Genomic DNA, 25,362 nt, shown 5'->3' with positions numbered 1-25,362 from the left:
GCCCCGGGCTGGGACTGAGCCGGGCACTGGGCATGTGAGGGGAGCAGGGCACCTGGTGTCCATCCCGCCACTCTCTCCCGGGGGACTCTCAGCCTGATCTCCTCTCAGTATGCCTTGGTCCCAGAGAGGGACATTGTGGTGCTGAGGGCTCTGGGCTTATTCTGAGATGCTGGAGTCCAGACTGGGCATGCAGTGAAAAACCCAGTGACTTGTCCCCCAGGCTGTGGTTACCAGCATTTGGGGTACAGGAGGTAGTGCTGCAGCAGGGGACACCATGGAGGGGAAGGGAGGGGGACATGAGAGTAAATGAGGGATGATGAGTGGGGGTGGGGCTAAGAGAGGACAGGGTCAGGAGTCAAGAGACTTGGGTCTCCATCCTGGCCTCACTATTCACTACTCACTAGGAGATATAGGGCAGGTCACTCACCTTCCTTGCGCCTCAGTTTCCCCATCCGCAGATGAAGGGATTAGACTGAAAGTCTCTGCAGCCCCTTTCAGCCAAGATCCTTGATGAAATCTATGACCACCTAAGGGACCCCGTCCTACCCCTCACCTCTATCCCAGATTCCACTCCCTGGCTCCTGGAGTCACTCCCCTTTCCCAGGCTCCCCTGGGTTCTCCCTGCTACTCACCTGGGAGGGGCTGGCTGGGGCATGGAGAGGGCTCTCTGCAGCCTGAGCCCAGCCCTGGTGATTGGCCCTGCAGAGCATTTCCCATTGTTGCAGGGATGATTCTAATTCTTTGTTTTCCCAGAGTGACAGATTATAAACTATTTCCTCACCTGCCCTTGGGTGCTTTCCTCAAACCATGAATGGAGTGGGGGAGTGTCTTTGGGTGGGGGAGGAGAGAGGAAGGGAGACTGCCTTGGGAGCTGCTGGTTGAGCTCAGGAGCACTCTCGGCTTTCCTGCTCCCTGATAAGGCTGATTGGTTTAATTCTCTGAACTCTCTACACCTTCTAAGTTTCACCCTTAACACTTCTGAGGACTGTTTCACTCAAAGATGTGAGAAGTCCTAGAGGACCCTGGAACACATCTCTCTCCACAACACATGGTCCACAGCAGGAGGTGTGGCCTGGGGTGGGGAGGAGGACAGTCTGGTCTCCATCTTGGTTCCAATCCTTCTGTCTATGGGTACAACCCAGAGCCAAGGGTCACTTCCTGTAATGGCCCTCACTCTGCACCTCTGCTTACCCAGACCCACTCCCCTGAAGTAGTCTGGGTGCTTTTGGATGGAAGAGTAAAACAAACACCTAACTAAAAGTGGTTTATATCAGAACAGATAGTTAATGAACTTATTAAACGAAAAGTTTATAGGTTGGTGTTTTTGGCATTGGTTAAAGTGCATTTCAGGATCTAGGATTTTTTTTTTAAATTGAGGTACAAAAACAAACAAACTCATTAAAATGACCAATTTAACAACTTTAAAGTGGCATTAATTGATTTCATATTGTTGTACTATCACAATTGTCCATGTCTAGAACTTTTTCCTGACTCACAATATAAACTCTGTAGCCTCTGAAGAATAACGCCCCACCCTCCCCTGCCCCTATTCCCTGGGAACCACTATTATGCTTTCTGTCTCTGTGAATTTACTATTCTAGGTCCCTCACATAAGTAGAGACAAACAATATGGGTCCTGTTATGTCTGGCTTATTTCACTTAGCATATTGTTTTTAAGAGCCATCATGTTGTAATACATACCGACACATCATCCATTTGTAAGCCTGAATGATACTTCATTCACATTTATAGCACATTTTGTTTATCCATTTATTCATTGATGAACATTTGGGTTGATTCTACCTTTTGGCTCTTGTGAATAATGCTGCCATGACCATAGGTGTACAAATTATCTGCTTAAGTCTCTGCTTTTAATTCTTGTGAATATATTCGTAGGAGTGGAATTGCTGTATTGTGTGGTAATTCTATATTTAATGTTTAGAGGAAAGCTGTGATACTGTTTTCCTCTGCGATAGCATCATTTTACATTTCTAACAGCAATGAACAAGAATTGCAGTTTCTCTACATCCTTGCCAGCACTTACTTGCTATTTCATGAAGTTTTTAAAAAATAAGTAATAATAGGTATCCCAATGAGTGTGACTTGGTATCATGTGGGTTTTGATTTGCACTTCTTACATAGTAGAGGGCTCTGGGCCAGAGGCAAGATAGACAGAGCTCTAGCACTGGCCTAGCAATGATGGCGGGGACACCAGGGCGGGCTTTCCAAACCATGCAGTAGGGGCCTGGTAAGAATGTGGCCTCCCCTCCTTCCTGGAATCACAATGGGGGCTGCACTGATACTCCGGTGAACAGCCAATGGGCCTGGGGTTGGAATAGGACACTGAGGGAAGGGAGGGACCCTGAGGGGCTGCACTGAGGCAGGAGTCTCAGACTGTAGTGGCAGTGTTCCCTAAGGAAGAGCCTATGAAGGAAGGCTTGCTGTCCTTGGGCAAGAGCTTGCTGATGAGGCCGTGGGTGGCCAGGATCTTGAGGAGTCTATGGTGAAACTTTTGGCTTATGAAGGCATAGATGACAGGGTTGAGGCAGCTGTGCAAGAACCCCAGAATCTCGGTGGCTTGCAGGGCCTGGTCAATGTGGGTGCGGTGAGCACAGGTGTCCATGATCACATGAGTCCTCATGAGGGTGTCTGCGAGCAGGACCAGGTGGTAGGGCAGCCAGCAGAGCAAGAAGGTGAGGATGACAGCAAAGATGACCCTCATGGCCTGATGTCTCTGCCCCATGCGGGCCTTAATCAATTCATGCAGGGTGAATCCATAGCAGAACAGCATGACCAGCAGAGGCAGGAAAAAGCCAAAAGTCTGGGGCAGGATCCGCAGCACCATCCGCCATTTTGATGTACTTGTGCCCATGTCCTCATAGCAGACTGGGCTGGAGAAGGGCGGATAGACGACCTTACGAAAAATTAGGATAGGGAGGGACAAGCACAGGGACAGGGTCCACGTACCCAGACATATGAACTTGACCAAGTGGCGCTTCAGGGTGAATGTGTGCGTGGCATGGACAATGGCCAGGTAGCGGTCCACACTGAGGCAGGCCAGCAGGAGAATACCGCTGTAGAAGTTGACTTCCTTCAGGAGGGACAACAGCTTGCACAGGGGTGTGCCAAAAATCCAGCCATTCACCTTGGAGGCGGCCCAGATGGGCAAGGTCAGAGCAAAGAGCAGGTCAGCCATGGCCAGGTTCAACAGGTAGACATCGGTGACAGAGCGGCTGACACGGTTGTACAGGATGACCAGCATCATCAGGGAGTTTCCCAGAAGGCTCAGCAGGAACACCAGGGTAGGGATGACTATTACTACATACTTGTTGATTCCCAGGGATTCTGGCCGACATGGGGCAGAATCTGGTAGAATAGGAGGCAGGTCAGTGCTATAGCTGAAATTATCAAAGTATCCATTAAGGAAATCTTCCCAGTCAATATCTTCCATTTTTGAGGTAAATTTAAATCCTGGCCTACAGAAGAGAGATGAGAATTATTGTACAATAAGCCCTGCCCAGGTTCTTGCCTCTCCTCCCTAGACACTAGGGTAGGTTAATTTGCATTGGCCTGCATGTTACATGGAAGTAATTTTGCATCAGATTTGTAAGTGGCAGGGGGATCAATGTTATAAGAAAAGTTTAGTGATACACAGTGAAGTTCATGACAATACTGTAGTTCTTTTCAATATCAGAGAGAGATTCTTAGCATTTTCTGGGACATGGTCATCACCCAAGACTTTGTAGAAAGTTCCCTTTGGATAGTCCCTACGGGCCCTGCAGTCCTGCTTTCACTCTCCATTGAGCATCCTGGTGTAGAGGAAGGATTTAATGCCCAGAAGGTGAGGTGCCATTCAGTTCTTAATCTGGGGATGAAGCCTGCTGTGCAATTGAATTGTACCCCTAGGGAAAGGTCAAGGTTTGATCAGAAAGCTGAGGGATGATTCCTTTGTGCAACTTTCTGAAAGTTGTTTTAGAAGAAATGTTCTAGAAAATGGTTGGAGAGATAGCAGCATGGAGTTTCTCAGAGCTCGTTGGTCTAGTATTATCTTTAGTCAGTTGACAAGGCCCAGTTACTTCTCTTTTGGGAAGGAAGAGGCCTGATCTGGGAGCATTTGTGTAGTTTGACAAACCGTATCCAAAATGACAAGCACGTGACTGATTGATTCTCCAAGTGAGTGGGAACATAACTGATAACTGCAGCAGCTGTGGGACAGCCAGGTTTTGCACTGGGGTGGAGTAGGGTGAGCAGGGACAGCCAGTCTGCTCCCTACATAAGGGGAGGGGCATTAGGAAGCAGAGAAGGCATGGAGGTGCACTCCCCTTGTTTGGTGGCTTTCTAGTCCTGCTGGGGGCCCTCCTGCATGTATGTGCCTTCATCCATCCTGACTGTGCTGTCCCCCCAGACTTGGTCTCAGTCCGTGGTCTCTGTGGTTCCTGCAGGAACAGCAGAGATTCTGTTTCAGCCCATACGTGGGTACGGAGGGCTGGCTGCAGCCACTGGGTAATACAGCCCAGGGTCTCAACGGTTAAACTATGGTAAAGCAGCTCCCAAACTGACCCATAGCATAGATCCTCATCCTGCCATTTCTTTCCAGCAATGGATGACCTTCCTAGGGCCATATCCTAGTCCATGACGTGCCCCAAGGTGGGCCCAGCGTTAGAGCAGAAATGGGGGAATCAGTCCCAGGAGCCACTTCTCCCTGCCCAGGATGTGCATACTGAACACAGGATGGACGAGAGCAATGTTGGTGGGGATATGGACAAAACAGAGCCCTCCTCTGTTGCTGGTGGGAATGAAAAATGGTGTAGCTGCCTTGGAAAACAGTTTAACAGATGCTCAACAAGGTAAACAGAGCTACTGTGTGACCCTGCATTTACCAATCTAGGTTATACCCAGAGAATAGAAAACATGTGTCCCTAAGAGACAACCTACACAATGGGAAAGGATATTTGCATATTTTCAATCAGACAAAAGCTTGATAACTAGGATCTATAGAGAACTCAAATTAATCCACATGAAAAAAGCCAACAATCCCTTATATCAATGGGCAAGAGACATGAATAGAACTTTCTCTAAAGACGACAGACGAATGGCTAACAAACACATGAAAAAATGTTCATCATCTCTATATATTAGAGAAATGCAAATCAAAACAACCCTGAGATATCATCTAACCCCAGTGAGAATGGCCCACATCACAAAATCTCAAAACTGCAGATGCTGGCGTGGATGTGGAGAGAAGGGAACACTTTTACACTGCTGGTGGGACTGCAAACTAGTACAACCTTTCTGGAAGGAAGTATGGAGAAACCTCAAAGCACTCAAGCTAGACCTCCCATTTGATCCTGCAATCCCATTACTGGGCATCTACCCAGAAGGAAAGAAATCCTTTTATCATAAGGACACTTGTACTAGACTGTTTATTGCAGCTCAATTTACAATCACCAAAATGTGGAAACAGCCTAAATGCCCACCAACCCAGGAATGGATTAACAAGCTGTGGTATATGTATACCATGGAATACTATTCAGCCATTAAAAAAAATGGAGACTTTACATCCTTTGTATTAACCTGGATGGACGTGGAAGACATTATTCTTAGTAAAGCATCACAAGAATGGAGAAGCATGAATCCTATGTACTCAATTTTGATATGAGGACAATTAATGACAATTATGGTTATGGGGGGGAAGCAGAAAGAGGGAAGGAGGGAGGTGGGTGGTGGGGACTTGGTGTGTGTCACACTTTATGGGGGCAAGACATGATTGCAAGAGGGACTTTACCTAACAATTGCAATCAGTGTAACCTGGCTTATTGTACCCTCGATGAATCTCCAACAATAAAAAAAACAAAACAAAACAAAAAAAAAACTGGTACAGGAATGTTCAGAGCATCATTCCCAGGTCTGCTCCAGCCCTTGAGGAGTTAACTAGCAGGGGAAGGAGCAGAGTGGGCCAAGGGGAACAGGAGGAACTTCAGAGCCTTTGCAGGAAGCAGGGGGGAGCTGACCTGGTGGACTGTTGAGGGTTGCCACAGTGCCACACTTTCAGTTCCCCAACACTGGTGAGGAGGAAAGGGAGTCCAGGGGTGCCTTTTGTTTCAGGACAGGAAGCTCACTATCTTATAAGGCAACCCATTCTCCTGCTGACCTGCCAGAGGCCTTAGGAAGCTCGGCCTTAAGCTGAGCTGAATTTCTATCTCTGGGGCCCCCTCCTTTAACCAAACAAAATCCTTGTTAGAAATAGGACACCAATGGTTCCCAAACTCAAGGCTTTAGCACAGACCATCAGAGATCAAAAGATGGTTCCAAGACAGTAACATCTCCGTTGAACCTCCATGCACCCCTCAGCTGCACCCCACCCAGCCATCATCTAACTTGCGTTTATCCTTTCTAATGTGTCCACCCCATGGACAGCTCTGCACCAGATTCTAAGGGAAGTGAAGCACCTAGAAGCATGGGGCGGAGGGGGCAAGGAGAGCCAGGGAGCTCAGGGGCAATGGTTTGGAAGCGGAGGGCTCCAAGATGCCACCTCCAAACTGAAACTCTAAGCTCCACATCCAGGTTCTCCCCAGCTCTGGTAGTCAAGTTGGACTGGCTGAGTCCTCCCGCCTGCCCCCAGTCACCTCCTCTCCAGCTCCCTGCTCTCTGCTGACGGCAGAGTCCAGGCTGATCCTAAGTGGAGTCCCCAGTGCTCATCCCACTTAGGGTCTCCTGCTCAGCTCTCCGTCAATCCATATCTCCGTATCTCTTCTCATCAATCCATATCTTGTTCCCTCCCTCCCAGCCCTTGGGCCACAGGTGCCAGGCAGATGCCCCCTCTGTAGAAGGTTCTGAGGTCCTGTGTGATCACTGGGATTGGGGAGACAGGAGAAACTGCCCCTTGGCAAGGGTGACTTAGGCCAACTCTGAGCTACAGTGGTTTCTTCCTGCCTCCCACCCCAACTCATCAGTTTCTAGAAGGTAAAAAGAGAGTGTTACCCACAAATAACCTTACCCGCCCTGCTCTGCCACACAGAGGCAGCTGAGGCTTACACAAAATAATTCTCTACCCAAAGACATTGGAAGCCTAGTACTCAGTTCACCCTTCTTTCCACACCCACAGCCATCTGCCTTTCTGCCCTCCTGAGTTGGACCTTCCCAACCAGCACCCACCCTGTGCCCCACCCCACCCTAGTCCCTGGCCAGAAGCCCAGCCTGGGAGCACAGCAGGCTTCCCTGGGTCATCCCTTAGTCACTCCATCAGTCACCCTTTCCCAGTTTCTTCTAGCACAGTGGCCAGCCTGAGACCCCTGGATAGGCAGTCCTGCCCAGGTCCAGAACTGAGGTCACCCTGCAAGGATTCCCAGTATGGGAAGGGGTGGCAGGGGGGCAGCAGAGTTAGAGAAGGATGGAAGGATGCGGGGGAGGCAGCTGCCCCCGTCTGCTCATTACCGACCTGGATTAGCCATTTCTGCCCAGAGGGGTGAGGAAGGAGAAGAGCTGGATGTTGGGAAGGCAGAGGGGGCCCTCATGCCAGGCATGTGTCCCACTGAGGAATGGAGTGCGAGGGAGTGCTTGGAACCCCTCCAGGCCCACCAGCCCCCCTGCAGCCTGGCAAAGAGAGCCCCAAGGAGGGGAAGGGCGAAGTGAGATCAGTTCTAGGGGGTGGCAGGGAAAGAAATGAAAAGGAAGCAATGCCCAGGCCCCTGCCATGGGCAGGCAGGTAGCACAGGAGAGCCCCAACCTTTCCCTCTCTGGTCCATGTGTCTCTGCTCCCCAGCTGGCCTTGGTCATAAGCAGCCCCCAACACCAGCACCTGTTCCAGCAAACCAACTCTGACTGGTGGCTCTCTCAGCACAGGAACAGTCACACCCCAGACCTCCCTGCCAGGACCACAGGAACATGTGAAGGTAGAGGGCTAACAGGGTGAGCCTGAGGGACTGCCCCAGCCTAGAGCTATGGGACTGAGCAGGATGACCTCATCTTCCCCCAGGTTACACCCTGATGAGTGGTCTCCATGGCATCAGTACCGACAGCCCAGCAGCCCTGCCGGCTCCACCTCCCCTAAACGCACACATACGCTCACCCTCACATACTCTCTCACACTCACACATTCACCTTTCCTGGAGAGGATACGCTGAATGGGGTGGTTGTCTGGGCCAAGCAACTCCCGGGAAGGGGCAGTGGCCAGTGTTGGTGGCAAAATCTGTGGCTGGTAAGAAGCAGGTTGTCCAGGAAGAGGGTGAGCCGTGTGCCCAGGCAGGAAGCAGTGCAAGGAGCAGAGCTGGTCCCAGGGCCACTGCTGGGAGTCACTGAGCTGAGGGCTCTGCTAGCCGGGCTCCTTCCCTGGCTGGCTTAGGGTGTGGTCTAGCCTTGTGCTGTCTCCTTCCTGAGTCAGCCAGCTGTTGACCTCTGAGCCTTCTTTGACCCTTGCAGCAGTTACTGACTATGCTCCTGGCAGAGCTGGCCAGGCTTGGGCAGGACACAGGTGCCTGGGGCAGGAACTTGCCAGGGAATGGAGACTGCCCCTCCTTCAGCCACTGGGCCAGGGGTCTTTGGGGACAGGGGTGGGAAAAGGGGCAGAGGGGTGGCAGGACCTTAAGGGGATCAGGACTCCATGGAAATGACATAGCTGTAAAGAAATGGCTAAAAAGCTGCTGGATGAGAAAGGATGTTTGGGTAAGATTATGATGATGCTAATGTTAGTAATAATATATCAGCCCTCAACTTTCTGCTACTTCCAATTCATTTCATGAGTGGAGGCCAGGAATCTCATTTCTTATTTTTCCTTTTAAATTTCTTATTTTAAGGTAATTTTGAGTTTATAGAAGAGATTCAGTGATAGTATGGACAGTACAGTTCCCACATACTCTTCCACCAGCTTCCCCTGCAGTTAACATCTGACATTATTGTGGCAAATTAGTCAAAACTAATTAATTAACATCACTGCAATACTATTCATGCAACAGATTTCACCAGTTTTTCTACTAATGGTTGATTTGCTTCCAGAATCCAATCCAGGATTTCACTTTGCATTTAGTCTTCATTTCTTCCTAATGAATTTCCAAATGTGACAGGTTTGCAGTTCCCTTGTTCTTCATGTCTACTCTTTCACACACGCCGCACTATCTCAATTCTGAAGCTTTAGTTGTGTGTCTTGAGTCAAGTCATAGCAGTCCTCTGACTCTGGTCATCTTTAATATTGTGTTGGTTGTTCTGATCTGTTCCCTTTGTATGTTATTTAGAATCATTTGGTCAATACCTAAAATAACTTGCTGGGCCTTGAAAAAAATGGGTGCATAGATCTACATAGTTTTGGAGGCCATGCAATACTTTAATACATTTAGATAACGTGTAAAGATCAGATCACTGTGTTTGTGATATCCAACATATTAAATAGCTGTTTTTTTCTTTATGTGAGAACCACTCAAATTAATCTCTTGTGGCTATTTGAAGTATCCAAGAGTTCATTATAAATTACAGTAACCCTACTGATCTATCTAATACTAGGTCTTATTTCTTCTTCAAACTGTATATATGCACCCCGTAATCAATGTCTGTTCATCTCCCCCCTCCTCTCTACCCATCTGCTAACACCGATCTACTCTACACATTTGCTTAGACCAATGCTCTGGAGCATTTCCCCAATCTTTTCTTCAGATAGTTTCATAGTTTCCTGTTTTAGAGGTAAGTCTTTAACCCATTTTTATTTGATTTGTATATGGTGAGAGATATGGTCTAGTTTCATTCTTCTCCATAGAATTACATAGTTTTCCCAGCACCATTTATCATTGAGACTGTCTTCACCCATTGTATGTTCTTAGCACTATGTTAATGATGAGTTGGGTATAAATGCGTAGATTTGTATCTGGGTTTTCTATTCCGTTCCATGGGTCTATATGTCTGTTTTATGCCAGTACTTGATTTGTTTACTATTATTTTATTGTAAACTTTCAAGATAGGTAGTGTTATGGCTGCAGCTTTGTTTTTTTTGCTCAAGATTGCTTTGGTTTTTGGGTTTTTTTGTGGTTTCATAGACATTTTAGGATTTTTATTCTATTACTGAGAGGAGTATCATTGGGATTTTGATAGGGATTGCCTTGAACCTATAAATTGGTTTGAGTAGTATTGTCATTTTAACAATGCTAATTCTCCAATCCATGAACATGAAATATCTTTCTATTTTGTGGCGTCTTCTTGAACTTATTTCATCAGTGTTTTAAATATCTCCTTGAAGAAAGAACTTAGGGCTGAACTAGATCCTGGCAGTGTCACCCAGCTCTCATCCCCACACATGCTTCCCCACTGGGTACCTGAAGCGCTCAGGCCCAGGAGGACCCCAGGGGCCAGCCCTGGGGGAGGGGGAGAGGGTCCTACCTGTAGTAGCAGCTCTAGGCAGCTGCAGGGTCTGTGCAGTTCAGCACAAGCATCAGTCACTGGCCCTTGCTTATCCCATAGCACAAGAGGATGGCAGAGACAGCAGCGGTGGGGAGGATGGTGGACATCAGACATCAGGTTGCAAGGTCTCTGAATGACAGAATCCCAAGTACCCACACTTCCCCTGCAGCTCAGTTCTGGAAAATCTCTCAGGATATATCTTTCAGGTTCCTGGTGACCTTGACAATGACCCCTTCTTCTGACATGGATACTTGGAAATGATGCAATTCCCTGTCACTCATAAGACCACCCTAGGAAGGACCCTCTGATCTCCTTTCCTTCTTCAAAGGAGGAATCTGCCTAGATTAGCAATGTGACTTATCCAGGATCACACAGAAAGTGAGCCAGTGGGGTGAATGAACCCAGCTCTATCCTGCCAGCCTGTGTGGCCAGCATGGTGTGGCCTCCACTTACTGAGCAGCCCCTGAATGCCAGGCACTGTACTAATTGCTTGACATCCTTGTCCCATTCAAACCCCCCATACCCAATAACCCTGAGAAGGTTAAACTCCATTATGACAAAGAGACTGGGGCACAGAGAGGGTAAGTCTTTGATCCATTATCACAGAACTTTGCAGATTTGATCTGAGGTCTGTGTGCCCTGACGTAGTGTGAGTAGCCCCCTGAGTGTTCCTGCCATGTGGTCACTGAGCTAAGGAAATGCCATTTCTTTTTCCACAGAGAAACCTCAGCCTTGCTAGAGTGGTCATCCTCCTTAAGACACCCATTCATCCTTTCCTGGGCCCCAGCTGAGTGGAAAACGTGTGTCATTGAGAAAGGGAAGCAGAAGTTCAGGAGGGCCCTGGTGCTGGGATTGAGATAGACAATGGGCATGTAAGGTGAGCAGGGGACCTGCTCTTAATGCTGCCAATGTCTACCAGGGGACTTTCAGTCTGGCCTCCTCCCCTTGGGTCCAGTCCCCTGAGAAGGACATTGTGGCTCTGAGGGCTATGGGTTTATTCTGAGATGCTGGAGTCAAGACCTGGTATGGGATAGGAAACCCAGGTGACATGCCCCCCACGCTGTGACATAGGGGGAACAAGTGATAATACTGAGAAGGGGACACCATGGAGTGGGGGAGGGTAGAGGACATGAAGGTAAATGAGAGATTATCAGTAGGGAGGGGGTTTAGGGAGGACAGGATTAGGTATCAAGACCTGTGTCTCCATTTTGGCCTTACTACACACACACTGTGGGGCCTTGAGAAGGTCACTTACCTTCCTTTGGACTAAGTTTCCCCATCTGTAGACCAAGGTGTTGGACTGACCAACTCTGGAGCCCCTGCCAGCATGGATTCTTGATGACCCATGACTAACTGGGTGTCTCTCCTCCTGTTCCTCATCCCGAGTTGTGATTCCTTCCCCCCGGTTCAAGAAGTTACTCCCCTTTTCCAGCCAGCCCCAACCTAGGGCTCCCCCTGCTAAGGCTCCCCCTGAGATGGCCTGGCTGGATGGGGCATGGAGAGCAGGGCTCTGCAGCTTGAGCCTGGCCCTGGTGACTGTAGCCCTCCAGAGCATTTCCTAGGGTTTGCTCCCTGGGAAGTGACTCAGGCCCAGCCCAGTCCCTGAGGGGGAAACCATGCTGACAGCCAGAGCAGCAGAACCTGCTGTCCAGGAGTAGTGGTAGAGGCAGGATGCAGGGCACTGGGGCAGAGTGGTGACATGGGGAACAGTTCCCTTCAGGCCGACCTGAGGTCTGGTCACTTGTTAGGCAAATGGGGACTCGCCCCAGGTCGCAGCAGGAACCTGTGCTGCTCAAGTTTCTTTTCCCTTTTCATCCCTTGCTCTGTGCTTCTTCCTTATGGCCACCAGGTGGCAGGAAGAGGCTGTGCTGCTCAAGTTTCTTTTCCCTTTTCATCCCTTGCTCTGTGTTTCTTCCTTATGGCCACCAGGTGGCAGGAGGAGGATGTGCTGCTGCCCCCATGGCTTTCCAGGGGCTGTCTCTGTCTCTGTCACTTGTCTGGAGGGTGGCGCAGGTGGGGAGAGGAAGATGAGGGTCCCACACGTGTTTTCCTCCTACTTCGTCTCAGTCTTCTGAGGAGTCTTCATGCATGCTGGTCACCGGTGCCATCGTCCCAGTCCTGGTTCCCATTCCCAAAAGATGGAAGTGAGGTGCTGTGTCCAGCAAGGGGACAGCAGTGTTGCCGAGGTGGGCGGGGCCCTCCACCCTGGTTGTTCCTGTCTCCTTGAGGCTGAGGTCTTTCCAAGTTGCATCCTTGTTTTTCTAGTGGGGCTGTCCCAGGCCCTAGTTCTGGGGGTGGAGAACAGCGGAGCAGGGACTCGGCACCAAGGTTCTTTTTACAACGCCCAGGGACCACATGTACACACTGGCACAGAGGACGGCCAAGCCTGTCTGCCCTCTGCTCCACATCCTGCCTGTTCTGCCTTCCCCATCAGAGGCTCTGTCCCCCATTTGCCCCTGTGTCTCTGTCACCTCCTCTCTCTCTCCCTGTTTCTCTCACCTTATCTGCTCCCCGCCCTTCCGGTCGCATTCTGTTCTCCTACTCGTCTCCCTACTCAAACCCTGCTACCCTGTCCCCAGACCTGCTGCCCCATCTTGATGCCAGGCGCTCCGTGGCCTTGGGTCTCCCTGTGTCACTCTGAGTCCATCTCGCGTCGCCGCCCCTCGCCAGGCTCCGCACTGCCCTCTAGCGGTGTGGGCCGAGTAGGGGCGGACTACAGGCGCGGTTGAGCTGGGGGCGTCGCCGCCCCCTGCAGACCTTGCAGGCGCCCTGGGCAGAACCATCCACCCGGCTGAGGGGCGGGCCGCCTACCCTGGCTCCGCTGGGCGCTCGGCGGGATGGGCTGCACCGTGAGTTTGGTGTGCTGCGAGGGACTTGCGCCCGGGCCCCTCTGCGCCCTCCAACCTCCGGGGAGTCCCCCAGCACTGGCTTGGACCCAGGGCTGGGAGCAATTGAGTTCCCTCCGCGGAGACAGGAGGCGGCTGCTGCTTCAGGTAGGGCGCTGCAGGAACGGGCGCGGGGGGACGCCCTCGGTGGGGAGAGGGTGGCTGGCAGAGCACAGCCCACTTCAGACAGGCCAGGAGCCCGACCAGGAAGTGCAGGTCAGTGATTGGCAAGTGGACAGCAAGGCCGGCTGCCTCCGGGAGGGGGTTGTGCCAGGAACTGGACCTGGTGAAGAGCTGCCAGTTGACCTGAAGTCTCCGCTGGGTCTCTTGTGCCCTTGGGAGGAGGGTGATGTGGGATTGACCCTAAGAAGGGCCAATAGCCCAGGTGAGGTGAGGAGCCACATAAGACAAGGAAGTCATGGACGGCAGGGGCACTGGAGGGAAAGGGTTAGATTTCTCCTGAGTTGGTCCCTGGGCAGCTCTGGGTGTGCCACGACTAAGAAGGGCTCTGGGACAAGAGGGAGGGTGCCTTTGGGGCCAGGAGGGCCCCACCATAATAAGAACTGAGCCAGGATAGTGGGACAGCAGGACCCTTGTTCCTGTATTCTCTGTTTTGGGTGAGTCTTGGAGCCTTGCAAGTGGCAAACTGACCCAGTGCGTGAGGGTGGGCTGCAGCTGGGAGGCAGGGGAGTGTTCTGGATGAAGTGTGTGTGTGGGGAACCACCAGGTGTGGCGTAGGTGAGGGGGCTGCGTTTCTCCCAGAGACAGGAAAGGGAGGAGTTTGGGGTCACTGTGGGAAATGGATGACTCCACTGTAGGCTCCCTGCATAACCCCACCTAGCCCCTTGCCTCCCTGTTGGGGGCTGGAAGGGGAGGCCTCCTCAGATGTGTTTGCTGTGTGTGGATCACTGCTGTCCTGCATTCCTCCACCTGGGGCACGCAGAGATGAGGTGACTCAAATGTGCCCTGTGGCAACAGCCAAGACCCTTGTTCATGGGCAGTCACTGAGACCCAGTGTATGTGTGTGTGTGTGTGTGTGAGTGTGTGTACATGCATGTGTGTTCTGTGCTTGCCCAGGAGCCCTCTGCCCCACCCCACTAGATGTCCCTGCAGGGCCCAGGTGATGGCATATTTGTGGGGAGGGAGGGTCCACAGTGCCAGGCACAGGTTGGATCGTGGCAACCACACACTGTGTCCTTCACGAGCTCTAGCCCAGCCATCACCCTAGACACTGACCATAGTGAGGGCCAGGCCTGGTGAGGTGCAGCTGTGGGCTGAGTCCTCACAGTGGCTAGCATCCTAGAGATGATCTTGACGGAGGTGTGAGTCGAGCTTTGGGCCCTGGGGAGGTGGAACCAGGCCTAGGGGTATGGATTGGGAGCCCTAGACTACTGCTTGTGGGTCGTGGCAAAGAAGTGAGGGTCCAGAAAATGGGGGTGACATCACAGAACTCCAGGAATGTTGGGCTCCCAGACGCCATCAGGACACCCCCTATCCCTGTGCCTCATGAACCCTTCTCTCTCCTCCAAGGGTTTAGCAGGAGGTAAGACATACGCGATCTATGACTCTCCCTGCCCCCTCTGTTCCTGTATCAGATCTTTCTTGGCCAGAAAGTTCTTCCAATCTTAGTTTTTCCTCTGGGACTTGGAGCTCAGTTCCTTGTATTTTGGACTTGGTGCAGAGAACCCCAGTCAGGGCACACAGTTTTTAGCTGAAGGCTCCTCTGCCTGGCCTGGTAGAACCCTAAGGGGCTGAGGCCATCGGGTACCTAGTTTCCTCTCCCACTTCTTATAGTGGTCCCCTGGCCTTCTTTGTTCTTGAGTCTGAGGCTGGGGTCTTCTGCGTCCTCAGGACTGTCTGTTGTGGACCTCCTTGATTCCCCATGTCCCCGTGTCCCCACTCCCAGCTTTGGTGTCTGTTTGGCCATGTGAGAGGGCAGGGACAGATATGCCACGCTTAGATGGAGGAGGACCCAGGGACACTGGAGGTGTGGGTGTGAGGGAGAGGAGTATGGGCTAGTGTGTGACAATGGCAGGGATAGGAATGGGGACAAGTGCGTGTGTGTCTGCATTAGGATGAGCTGGTTTCTGAGCAGACTCTTGTGGCCCTGGAGCTTGTCCGTGACTCCCTCCCTCTTACATCTGCAGGGGTCATGCTCCAGTCAGCCTGTGTGCTGGGCATGGGGTGCTGGCTCTCTGCCCTCCCAGGCCACCTATTCACAATGCAACTCTTGGGACACTATAGTGGCCCAGGGGAGAGAAGCTGGTGGCCCACTACTTGGGCCCTCAGTAGAGGAGGGCGATACGTTATAGGGGGTGGAAAACACCTCTTGGGTGCTTGCCCCTCAGGAACCAGAACTCAGTGCTCCCTAGGCACCTGGGCTGTCCATTGGTGACAGTAGTCCAGCTGCAGACATGCCCCCACCACTGCCCAACCCCTTCCATAGATCCAACTTCTCTCTCTCTGCCAGGGGCTGGGCTATGCTGCCTGCTTAGCCCCCTCAGCAGGTGTTCTCCCCTCTCTGTCCGGCTACCTTGTCTCCCTGTCCTCATTGCCCACACCTCTTTCTTCCCTGGTATTAATTTGTGGCCCTCTCCTCCTCTTTGCTCGAGGAGGGGGCCCACTATGGCCCCCAAGTCTCTGAGCCCTGCTCTGGTTATGAGATTATTCTTCAGCAGTGGGCCTCATACCTCCCAGGTGGCCTGTCTGGTCCCTTGCTTGATCTGTACTCCAAACCCTCCTTTGGTCCCACGTGCCAACCTCAGGAGAAGGGAGGATGGGGCTTGGCACCCTCCTGAGCATTCCGGACAAGCCTTCCCTTACCTGTGTGCCAAGGGGCCTGGCGGGCATCTCTAGGAGCCAGCCTTGCTGCCTTGCTCTCTGCCATATCCCAGACAAGTGGGTGCTTGTCAGATGGTGGCAGGAAAAGAGGAGAGGAGGCTCGGGTTGTTGTTGCCTCTTCTCTCCCAATATTGCCCTGGGGTCAGCTCACGTGGACTTTGTTTCTGCCAGCCCAGATCCCATTGAGGTTAGAAATTCTTCAGGGTTTAGATCCCAGAGCTTCCCAGGCATTCCTGCTGTGGGGTCCTACACCACTTTTGGAAGTCGTGGGGTCTAAACATGACTCTCTCTCCTATGGGTGGGATTCCTTCCTCTTCCTCTTTCCCTAAGTTACGTAGAATCATAGACCTCTAGAGCAGAAAAGGGTCTTGGTTAGGGGTTCTGATCCCTTTGAAGATATAGATTCTTGGAGAATCTGATGAGTGCTTGGGACACACTAGCTAGGGAGAAGTGTGTGTGCATGTGCTCACACAACCACCCTTGGCCACTGTATGAACACATACTCACGTCACATACCCCTTGAAGCCCATTCAGTGTCCTGATCTGTCCACATCCTGGATTTCACATATGAGCACACTGAGGCCCAGAGAGGAAGAGTGACTTGTTCAAGGTCATACACCAAGTGAGTGGCAGAATTGGGACTCAGTCTCAGGTGTCTGTGGCCTAGACTAGTGGGAGTTTTATCCCCAGATGCACCTTTTTTCTTCCCCAGAGACTTCCTGAAAGACAAGCAGGCTTGGCCACTCATGGATTCCAGCATTTTTGAGACCCTGCTATAAGCCCGGCATGGAGCTGAGAGCTGGGAGCTGGGGATAGGAATGGAAGCAGAGAGTCCTTGGTCTTATAGGGGGTTGTCAGTCTGGTGGCAGAGCTAGGACAGTCTTCAAACACATAACTGCACAGAGAAATGGTGTTACTGGAACCAGGACTATGAGGGAAAGTGAAGGGTGTAAGGGGTGATGATTCTGGTAGGTGCAGGGATTGCAGTGAGGCTGAGGGGATGGGGGTGGTGCAATAAGGCAGGAGCAGTAGTTACAAGCATCTAGGTGGTCAGAGCCATGTACTTGCATGTCCTGGGATGGAGAAGAGTTGGGAGCTGCTATAGGCATCTAAAAGGCTATCTCTGGTGGCCCCCCAGGTGTGCTGTTTATGGATTGGAAGGGTGAGAGGCAAAGCAGGAGCTGGGAGGCAGTGGCAGCCCCCTGAGTGGTGGTAGTGGTGGTGGTTGGGGTTAGATGGATGGTGGCCTTAGCAGGGCTGAGAGAGACCAGGAATGACCTGGGAGAGGGGTAGGTCATAGAGATGGCTTACGGGAGGGGGAGGGGTATGTGTGATAATGACCCCCTGTATCTTGCAGAGATGGTAGCTGACCAGGTGGCATCAGACCTTCCCTCATATCAGTGTAGTAAAGTATTTCATAATTACAGACAGTGTAATAAGTGTCGCCCTTATTGAACACATGCCTGTACCCATGTCCTCCGCATGCTGGGTCATGAAATGGCACCTTGTTAGTACCCAGAAGTCCCCTCCTACCCCTCCAGTCATTGATTCCCCTCTGAGGGTGAGTCAGTATCCCAACTTCTACCCACACAGAGCTGTATGTTTAGAATGTCTCAACGTGGAATGGCACTTACTACTCCGAACACATCTTGGGCCCGACTTTTGTTCAACGTGTGGTTGCACATTGTATCCAAATTCCTGCATGTCAGGTAGAGCCTTTCTTCTCCTTTCTCAAGAGAGTTCCGGTGTGTAAAGGTATGCTACTGGGTTGTCCATTCTGCTGTTGACAGGCATTTGGGTTGTCTACTGCTTGGGACTATTGCAAATTGCACTGTTGTGAATGCTTTAGTGCATGTCTTTTGGTGATCATATGTTCTAATTCCTGTTGAGTGCATTCACTCCTCCATTGTCATGGGTGTCTCTGGAAGATCCAAGCTTCTCAGAATCAGAAGGGAGCAGTTCCTATGAAGGGAGCAGTTCAGGCGTCTTGACCATGGGGATAAGAGAGATTCTGTGGATGAGGAAGAAGATTCTTGGGCTCCTTAATCTGCCTTTTGCTGTGATACTTTTCATTCTCCCCTTCCGTTTGCCCCTTCACTGCAGTGGAGGAAAAGGAGGAAGAAGTTCTGGGGGCCAGCATAGTGGTGGGACAGGTGGGTTAGCTGACCTCCTCTCTCAAGCTCATACACTGTCTGGGACAGGTCTGAGTCCATAGTCAGGCAGGAGGATGTAAGGCAGAGAATAGGGCCACACCCTCTGTTCCTTCCCTCTTTCCGGACGGGCAAGAAACCAGCCATTGCCTTCTTGTTTTGTGTATGAACTTGCCAAGGGCATCTGGCACGAGGATAGAGCCTGGTGCCAAGGGTAGGCAAGCTAAGGCAGCCCCCAGAGGGCAGCAGCCTGCAAGTGGGCAGTAGAGGCTGCCATCTGCGGAAAGGCTGAGCAGTGGGGAGGCCAGGAACCCAGGGAATGCGTGGGGGCCAGGTCCCTTGCTAAATGTCCCAGCTCTGATCCCTGAATACATTTCCTGAGACCCTAGCCCTAATGTTCTGGCTAGCTTGTCCTTCCTAGCCTGAGCAGAAAGCTGGCTATCTAAACCTACCCCAGGGATAAGTGGTGTGACAACCGCAGCTCTAGTGTTCCTTTCTGGCCAGGGCTATGAGGGTTTCAGGGTGCTTTTGGTGATGGCTGCTCATTGTCTGTCTCCCCAGTAAGTCTGTGAGCCAGGATTCACAGGCCAGGGCCAAGAATTAGTAAACTTAGCATCCCAGGCACTTAGCAAAGGACTTGCAACATATAGATACTCAACAGAGTTGCCCAAGGGAGGCACGAATGAATGGTGAGGGGGACAGGGAGAGGTCCCAGAGACAGAAGAGAGAACCCAGATGGAGGCCAAACAAGAAGGCACTAGTGATGGCCAGGGCTGTCCTGTCGCATGGGGCAGAGCCATTCTGTCTGGGAAATAGTGGTCTACCCTGTACCCTGGGCTGGGAATGGGAGCCAGGAAGAGCCCATTGAGGGCCAGCTCAGGCATGGCAAGAGGTGTGGGTGCAGGGCAGATGTCAACTGACAGAACAACTTTCGAGACTGGAGCATATGGGCAGGGAGATAAGAGATTGGTGACCAGCTGAGGTTGGCTGCTGCTGGTGGCGGTGACCAGGATGCTGGAGGGGCTGTCTTCTGGTCTCTGCCCAACCCCTCCTGGCATTCCTGCCAGTGCCTCTTCCCAGGAACTTCTGGGTGTCCCCATGATCTGCCATGGCTGAATCTGGAAGGAGTCTAGGCTGGCCTGGCAGGTCTCCAGACCCAGTTCTTTGGGTCTTCTGACCCAGCCTGCAGTCTGATTCTCTGTGAACCTGGTGCCTCTGGGTGGGTGCTGGCTCTGCGCTGGGGAAGGCCTCTCAATTCTCACTTGTCTGCTGGCCCTTTGGCCCCCCTGCCTTTCCAACCCTCATCTTCTCCTCTAGCTATCCACTGTCTTCTCTCTGCTCATTGCCTTTCATCCTTGAACCATGCACCTTTCCCCTCTCCCACCTTCCACCCTGTGGCCCACCCATCCTCTACCAAGCCCTGTGCCCACACACCCATCATCTTGTCCAGTGAGTTCTCATCCTCTCCTGGGGAGGTCCATGTCTGAGACCCTATGCCTAGGCTCCCAAAGACGTGGTAGATAATCTGTCACTTGGGTCTGGAGCAGGAACTGGACTATTCTTTGTGGGGCAGTCTGGAAAGACCTCCCAGAGGAAGCGTCACTCAGAATAGGGACCTGAAAGATGAACAGGAGTCCCTAACACAGAGGGGGGACAAAAGCATTTGAGTCAGTCCTCAAGGTGAAAATGTGCCTGGTGCCCTTGGGGGAGGGGGGACAAGTTAGTGTGGGTGGAGAGGAGCAGGGGAGGGGAGAGGCCTCTTTCAGAAGCTGGAAAAGAGGTGAATCTACACGGGAAAAGCCCTGAACGCCAGGCTTGGACTTACCTTGTGGGCCATAGAGAGCCTCTGGAAGGTTCCACCAGGGAGGGGTTAACATTTGAAACTATCCCTGGCTCAGGGTGAAGGATGAATAAAGGGTAGGTGTTGGGTGCCTGGAGCCAGCTGGGGAACACTGACTTGAGTGGGTGTGCAGGGTGGGGCTACTAGGTCTGCCATAAAGTCCCTATCTTAGTGGACACCTTTGAAGGTGGGTCCCTTCCTTGTCCCTGATGTTACCTCCTCCAACCCCATCACACCCCAACCAACACCCCAGATCTAAGGCCCGGCAGGCTGGACTGGCTCTCTGCCTGTCTTTCTTCCTTGTCTCACCTGCTACCCAGCCCAGATGTCACTGCCACAGAGGTTGGGGAGGTATGGCTTTTTTTGGGTCTTGAGACCCAGACTAGGCCTATCAGCCCTGCTGTGGAGGAACTGGAGGGTGAGGAGAGGGATTCCTGGGATCAGGAGCTGCAGGGAGCTCCTCTGGTCCATGCCTGAGGGGAACGGGAGTGGGTAGGGGCAGGGGCATGTTGGGGCTGAGATGGCACGAAGTGGGTGGGTGAGAAAGTGCTCTGGGCCACTTTGCCTTCTTCTTCTGCCCCTTCTGCTCCAATCCCCCAACCTGTCTGTGCCCTGGGAGGTGGAGGTGCCACCCCTCATAGGAGCAGGGTTCTCTGGGGCCAGACTGGGCTCTGCTCCTGGTCTCCTCTTGCGCCTATCTGTTCCGTCTTTCTCTCCTAGGTCTCTGCCACACCTCAGGAGCCTCAAGGTGCTCATCCAACTTCTCTCTCCCTCCAGAGGTGGGAGGCAGGGATGTTTGGCATCTCTATTGCAGAGGCAAGACGGGGCACTAGTTGCATAAGTAGCCATGGGGGTCACACTGAGTTCACTGTGGGCTTGGCCACTGAAGAGCTATGCCCCATGAGCATTCTCTGCAGCCTCTGTGCTTTGGTTTCCTCCACTGTCCTAGAAGCATTTAATACAGTGTTGGAATTGATAATACTGAAGGACAGCTGCTGGTGGTGGTGCTGTCACCATTACTGAGTCATTTGGTCCGGAGTCCTTCATGGATCTGCATGAGAGTGAAGTAAGACATTCTTACTGGGGAAATGCCTGGGGAAGGAGGGAGCCAGTGGCCTGAAAAGCCTGGTCTGAGTCTGACCCTGAGGAAGGAAAGATGGGGAGAGCATGGGTAGCACATCCCAGGCTCCCTGTGTTCAGAGGGAAGCTCAGCAAAGCCAGCAGGGAGCCCCTTGGCGAAGTGGGTCTAGCAAGAAGTCCTGTGTGTCCCGGGAAGGGGTCTGTCTTGGTTGGCCACTGTACTTGCCAGTGGCAGGGAGCAGCCAACAGGAGGCAAGGCCTCAGTGAACAGGCGAAGGGATTCCAAAGCACACAGCCTGGGCCTTGTGTGAGAGGTGCACCCTTGTGGCCAATGCAGGGCCTTGAGACATGGAGAGGGACAGGGCCTTTGGTCCAGGGGGTCTGAGGCAGGTTCAGTGGATTGGGGAGGGGTGACCCAGGAATCTGGGAGGAGGCACCCAGCTGGGCCCCAGGTCGTGTGCTTGCTCCTAGCCTGGGCCTGCTCCGTCTGGCTGCCAGGCCGGCTGGCTTTGGCTGGTTCCTGGCGCTTAAGTCAATACTTTTACCCTGGTTGTGTCAGATGGCGTTATCCTGCTTGGAGCAACCTGGCTTGTGACACCCCTCTCAATCCCCCTATCCATTTCTCCTTAGTGCTGAAGGGGACATTGAGGCACGGGGGCACTGGGCCAAAGAGAGTCCTAGGTGCTTGTCTCCTTTTCCCCCAGACAGAGCCTCCTACATCAAAGCTCAGGCCAGGGGAGGATGGGCACCCCCACAATACTGTGATGCTAACCTTGTGTGTGGTTTGGGGCCGGCCTGGGCTGGCCAGAGCATGGGGCAGGGGTGTCTGGTGCAGCTGCCAAGTAGCAGCACCATTAGGAGAATGAAGGTGCAGCAGGAGCCAGTATTTCTGGGCACTGAGCTGTGGCCATCCGTGGGGTCAGACCAGGCCCAGCTTGGCCAGACTGTCCCCTGCCTGCCCCACTCCCTCAGCTCCCCACCCCTGCAGAGGGGCAAACTACACTAGATATGCCAGGCTCCCAGGTGGCCTCCTAAACCCCAGCTGCTGTATAAGCTGAACAGGGCTGATTTATTCCCTTGTTCCTAATGGGATGCAGCCAAGCCAGCAGGGGGTGCATGTGTAGGGCATAGGGGGACAGCTTCTCCGGGGCTCTCTTTCATCCCTCCCAGAGCCTCTGGCCCCCTTGTCACTCAACATTGCCTCTGCCTGGCTTCAGCCTGGAGAGGAAGGTGTGTGGCTGAGGAGGGACACAGCAGGCTAGATGAGTCTTTTGCTACTGCTTCCTAGTGGGGTTCCCTGGGCAAACTGCTTAGTGGCCCTGAGCTTCCTACTCTGTGGAATGGGGAAATTAGAGCCCACCTTGCTGGCCATGGTGAAGCTCCAGCTTCAGAGCACAGAGCCCAGGCCAAGGTTGGGGGCACCGTGGGCAGGCAGCACGGTTGCTGTCAGCCCTCTGTCCTCATGGGCATCCCTTTCCTCTCTTTTGAACCCCTAGGCAGTCTGGAGGCCTGAGTCCTGATGTCAGCTGGGGATTCTTGTGGGAGGAGAAGGATGTTCTGGGAGCTCCTCTCTGGGGCTCAGACATTGGGTGTGGAGGGTGGGGACAGCACTGTGGCAACATAAGAAGCAGGATTGGTGTTGGAAAGCGTAGACCCAGGGTCAGACTGGTCTTTGCCATTGGCAAATATTGTGAGTGTTAGTCTCCCGACCTGGAAAATGGGAACAATAACACCTGCCTCTCAGGATTAGCAAGGGGACTTAGGTGGCTAAAGTATGTAAAGTTCCCGGCACGTATTAGGTGTTCAGGAAACATCACATTTTCTTCTTTCCCTCGAAAGGGCCTGTGAGGTCATCTCCCCCTGGAAGGGGCCAGTGATCCCTTCAGTTGCTGGCTTGGTAAGAGCCTCACTTCCTTTTTTTTTGCTGTTTTTGGCCGGGGCTGGGTTTGAACTCACCACCTTTGGCATGTGGGGCCAGCGCCCTACTCCTTTGAGCCACAGGCGCCGCCAGAGCCTCACTTCTGAGCCTCTCTTGGAAAGTAGGTCTGGGAGTGGGGGAGACCCCTGAGCTGGGGGTCTCTGACCTAACAGGCAGGTCAGAATACAATGACAGTAATCAGTGCCTTGGAAAGAGCCTCACACCAGGCTCACACAGCCCTGAAAAATGACCTGAGCAGGCGTAATTACCCTGTTCACAGATGGGGAGGCTGAGGCCCAGCCAGGGGGCTTGCCACAGTCTTCCCACTGTTGGTGCAGAGGCAGATGTGACTCCCAGTGCTCTGCACTTGGCCTCTCCTCATCTCCCCTGTTCTACTTCTGATGAGCAGGACGGGCCCCTGAGCTTGCACCTTTTAGTGGGGAGGGTTCCTCTTGTTCTCAGTGGTCCCTTGGAAGCCACAGGTCATCATCTTGGTGGACTAGTCAGCAGCCCTTCTCCAGGGCCTGTATCCCTGAAGGTACCAGCCCTCTGAGGAACAGGTGACTGGGGGGGGTGGGATGGGCAAGGATGTCAAGCTCCCTCTCCCTCAGGAGTCTCCTGTGGGCTGGCACATCCAACTGCCCCACCCCAGGAGGTGACTTCTGACCCCAGCTGTCTCCCCAGCCCCCGAGAATAGGAGTCCCATCCTCTAGTCCCTCCCTCAGGGCTGCCCTTCCCCCTAAACTCTTTAGCAGCCTCTGAGCTGTGAGAACAGCCCCCATCTTGCTTCCCAGACCTACTGACTGGGCATTTGCAGCTCTGGGGTCTCCCCCTGTGCTTCTCTCCTCCCCCACTCCGTTATCCAGAGGCCCTTTGTGAAGGTCTTTGTGTGGATTTGAGCTCCTAAGGCCAGGCAGGGAGACAAAGGGACACCCCTGTCCTCTCTCCATTGTCCCCTCTTCCCAGGAGGCCGCGTGTGCTTATGTGTGTGTCTATGTCCCAGCTTGGCATCTTTTATATGTAACTTGGAGGCAGGGAGAGGTCTTGAGAAGGTTCAGAGATTCAGAGTGGTCTTGGGAGTACTGGACCCAAGCTGAATGGCCCCAGTGGGAGAAAGGAATTTGGGCTCTTTTGAGGAGGGATGGTCAGGCCTGGGAATGGTGGGCCAGGGAACCGACTGATTGACCCTTCAGCCCCCGGAATGGGTGCCATCACTTTTACCACCCACATCTCTCTGATTCTCTGTCACTCTGTCTCTTCTCTCCCTCCCTTGCCCGTCTTGCTCCCAGCCCCAGCTAGCTCTGGCCTCATCTTTCCCTCTTTCTCACTCAGGCACCTAACTTCCTGAGTGCTGAAGAGAGGCCAGGCACACCCCCTCCCTGTCCTGGATGCCAGTTTCAGAAAGGCTGCTTCTCCCTCTCTCCGCCCCTCAACATTCCAGGCTTTCCCAGTCTTCTGCCAGGACTGGGCCCTCCTTGCCCTTCTCCACAGAGCAGCCAGTGCATGGTCCTGGCTTGGGGTGCTGTCTCTTGCAGCCTCAGCCTCTCAGCCAGGCTCCCCTTCACCTTGGCTGACCTGATGACCCCACAGTCTAGAATAGCACTGGGTGGCACACTCCTGCCTAGGGCCTCGCTAAAAATAGCCCATGCTTGGTGTGCTTTCAGGGCAGTCTGGGGCAGAGGCAGGGGCAGACTTTGAGGTCTCTGTGGTCTTCTCAGGGACATGTCTGCTAAGGCCCTGGAGCCTTCCCATCACCCTGCTGTGGTCAGAAGCCTGGATGGAGAGCCTGGTCCCCACAACTCCTGCGAGGGAACTTCTGGAGCTGGTGGGTGATGCATGGGCAGAGAGAGGCACACCTAGTGCCAGGATCCACCCTGGAGTCCTAGCTGGTATGTGTGGAGGGCAGAACTCGAACCTGAGTCCAGGCCATGAGAATGGAGGCACAGACCCTCCGGGCCTCCTGTGTGGCGTTGTTTGCCGTAGGCTCTGCTACCCCCAGCACCCCAGCTCAAGCTGTTCTACCTGTAAGACAGGCACTTTCTACCTGCTTTGCTTTGGGTATGGACAGGGGTCCCTGCTCTCTGGGCTGGTGGTCCCTTTTCAAACCCTTCCTTCCATCCCTCTGTCTCTTTCTTCCTGGTTGGTGGCCTGCCCTCTCAAGTATAGGCCTCCATTTCCCCTCTAGTCTCCAGGTTGTGGCTGGTCTCCATCAGGAGCGCCTTGGCTGTGGGGGATGTGGGGGGCTCTGAGGACGAGAATGGCAGGGTG

At 52.9% G+C, this 25,362-nt stretch overlaps 2 protein-coding genes across 2 annotated transcripts in view; one reads left to right on the top strand and one right to left on the bottom strand.

Annotated features, from left to right (window-relative positions):
- Positions 1-1,561: 1,561 nt before the first annotated feature.
- LOC128590320 (C-X-C chemokine receptor type 2-like) lies at positions 1,562-8,127 on the bottom strand. The gene is made up of 2 exons (XM_053597655.1): positions 8,101-8,127; positions 1,562-3,476 (listed from the first exon to the last, which is right to left on the bottom strand). The coding sequence occupies exon 2, from the start codon at positions 3,449-3,451 to the stop codon at positions 2,390-2,392; it is 1,062 nt and encodes a 353-aa protein (XP_053453630.1). The 5' UTR covers positions 3,452-3,476; positions 8,101-8,127; the 3' UTR covers positions 1,562-2,389.
- A 16,675-nt stretch (positions 8,128-24,802) lies between these two features.
- TNS1 (tensin 1) overlaps positions 24,803-25,362 on the top strand; it is a 218,177-nt gene continuing 217,617 nt past the window's right edge. The window contains exon 1 of the mRNA XM_053598389.1: positions 24,803-24,919. Within this exon, the coding sequence (XP_053454364.1) occupies positions 24,872-24,919 (48 nt within the window). The 5' untranslated portion in view covers positions 24,803-24,871. The remainder of the gene's footprint in view (positions 24,920-25,362) is intronic.

The sequence above is a fragment of the Nycticebus coucang genome, chromosome 7 (assembly GCF_027406575.1).
Source record: "Nycticebus coucang isolate mNycCou1 chromosome 7, mNycCou1.pri, whole genome shotgun sequence".
Classification (NCBI taxonomy): Eukaryota; Metazoa; Chordata; class Mammalia; order Primates; family Lorisidae; genus Nycticebus; species Nycticebus coucang.
The sequence above is the reverse complement of the archived record's forward strand: the minus strand, read 5'-3'. Positions and strand labels throughout refer to the sequence as shown.

Coding starts and splice junctions, on each gene's coding strand:
- LOC128590320 (XM_053597655.1), bottom strand. CDS start 3,451: ATGGAAGATATTGACTGGGAAGATTTCCTTAATGGATACTTTGATAAT.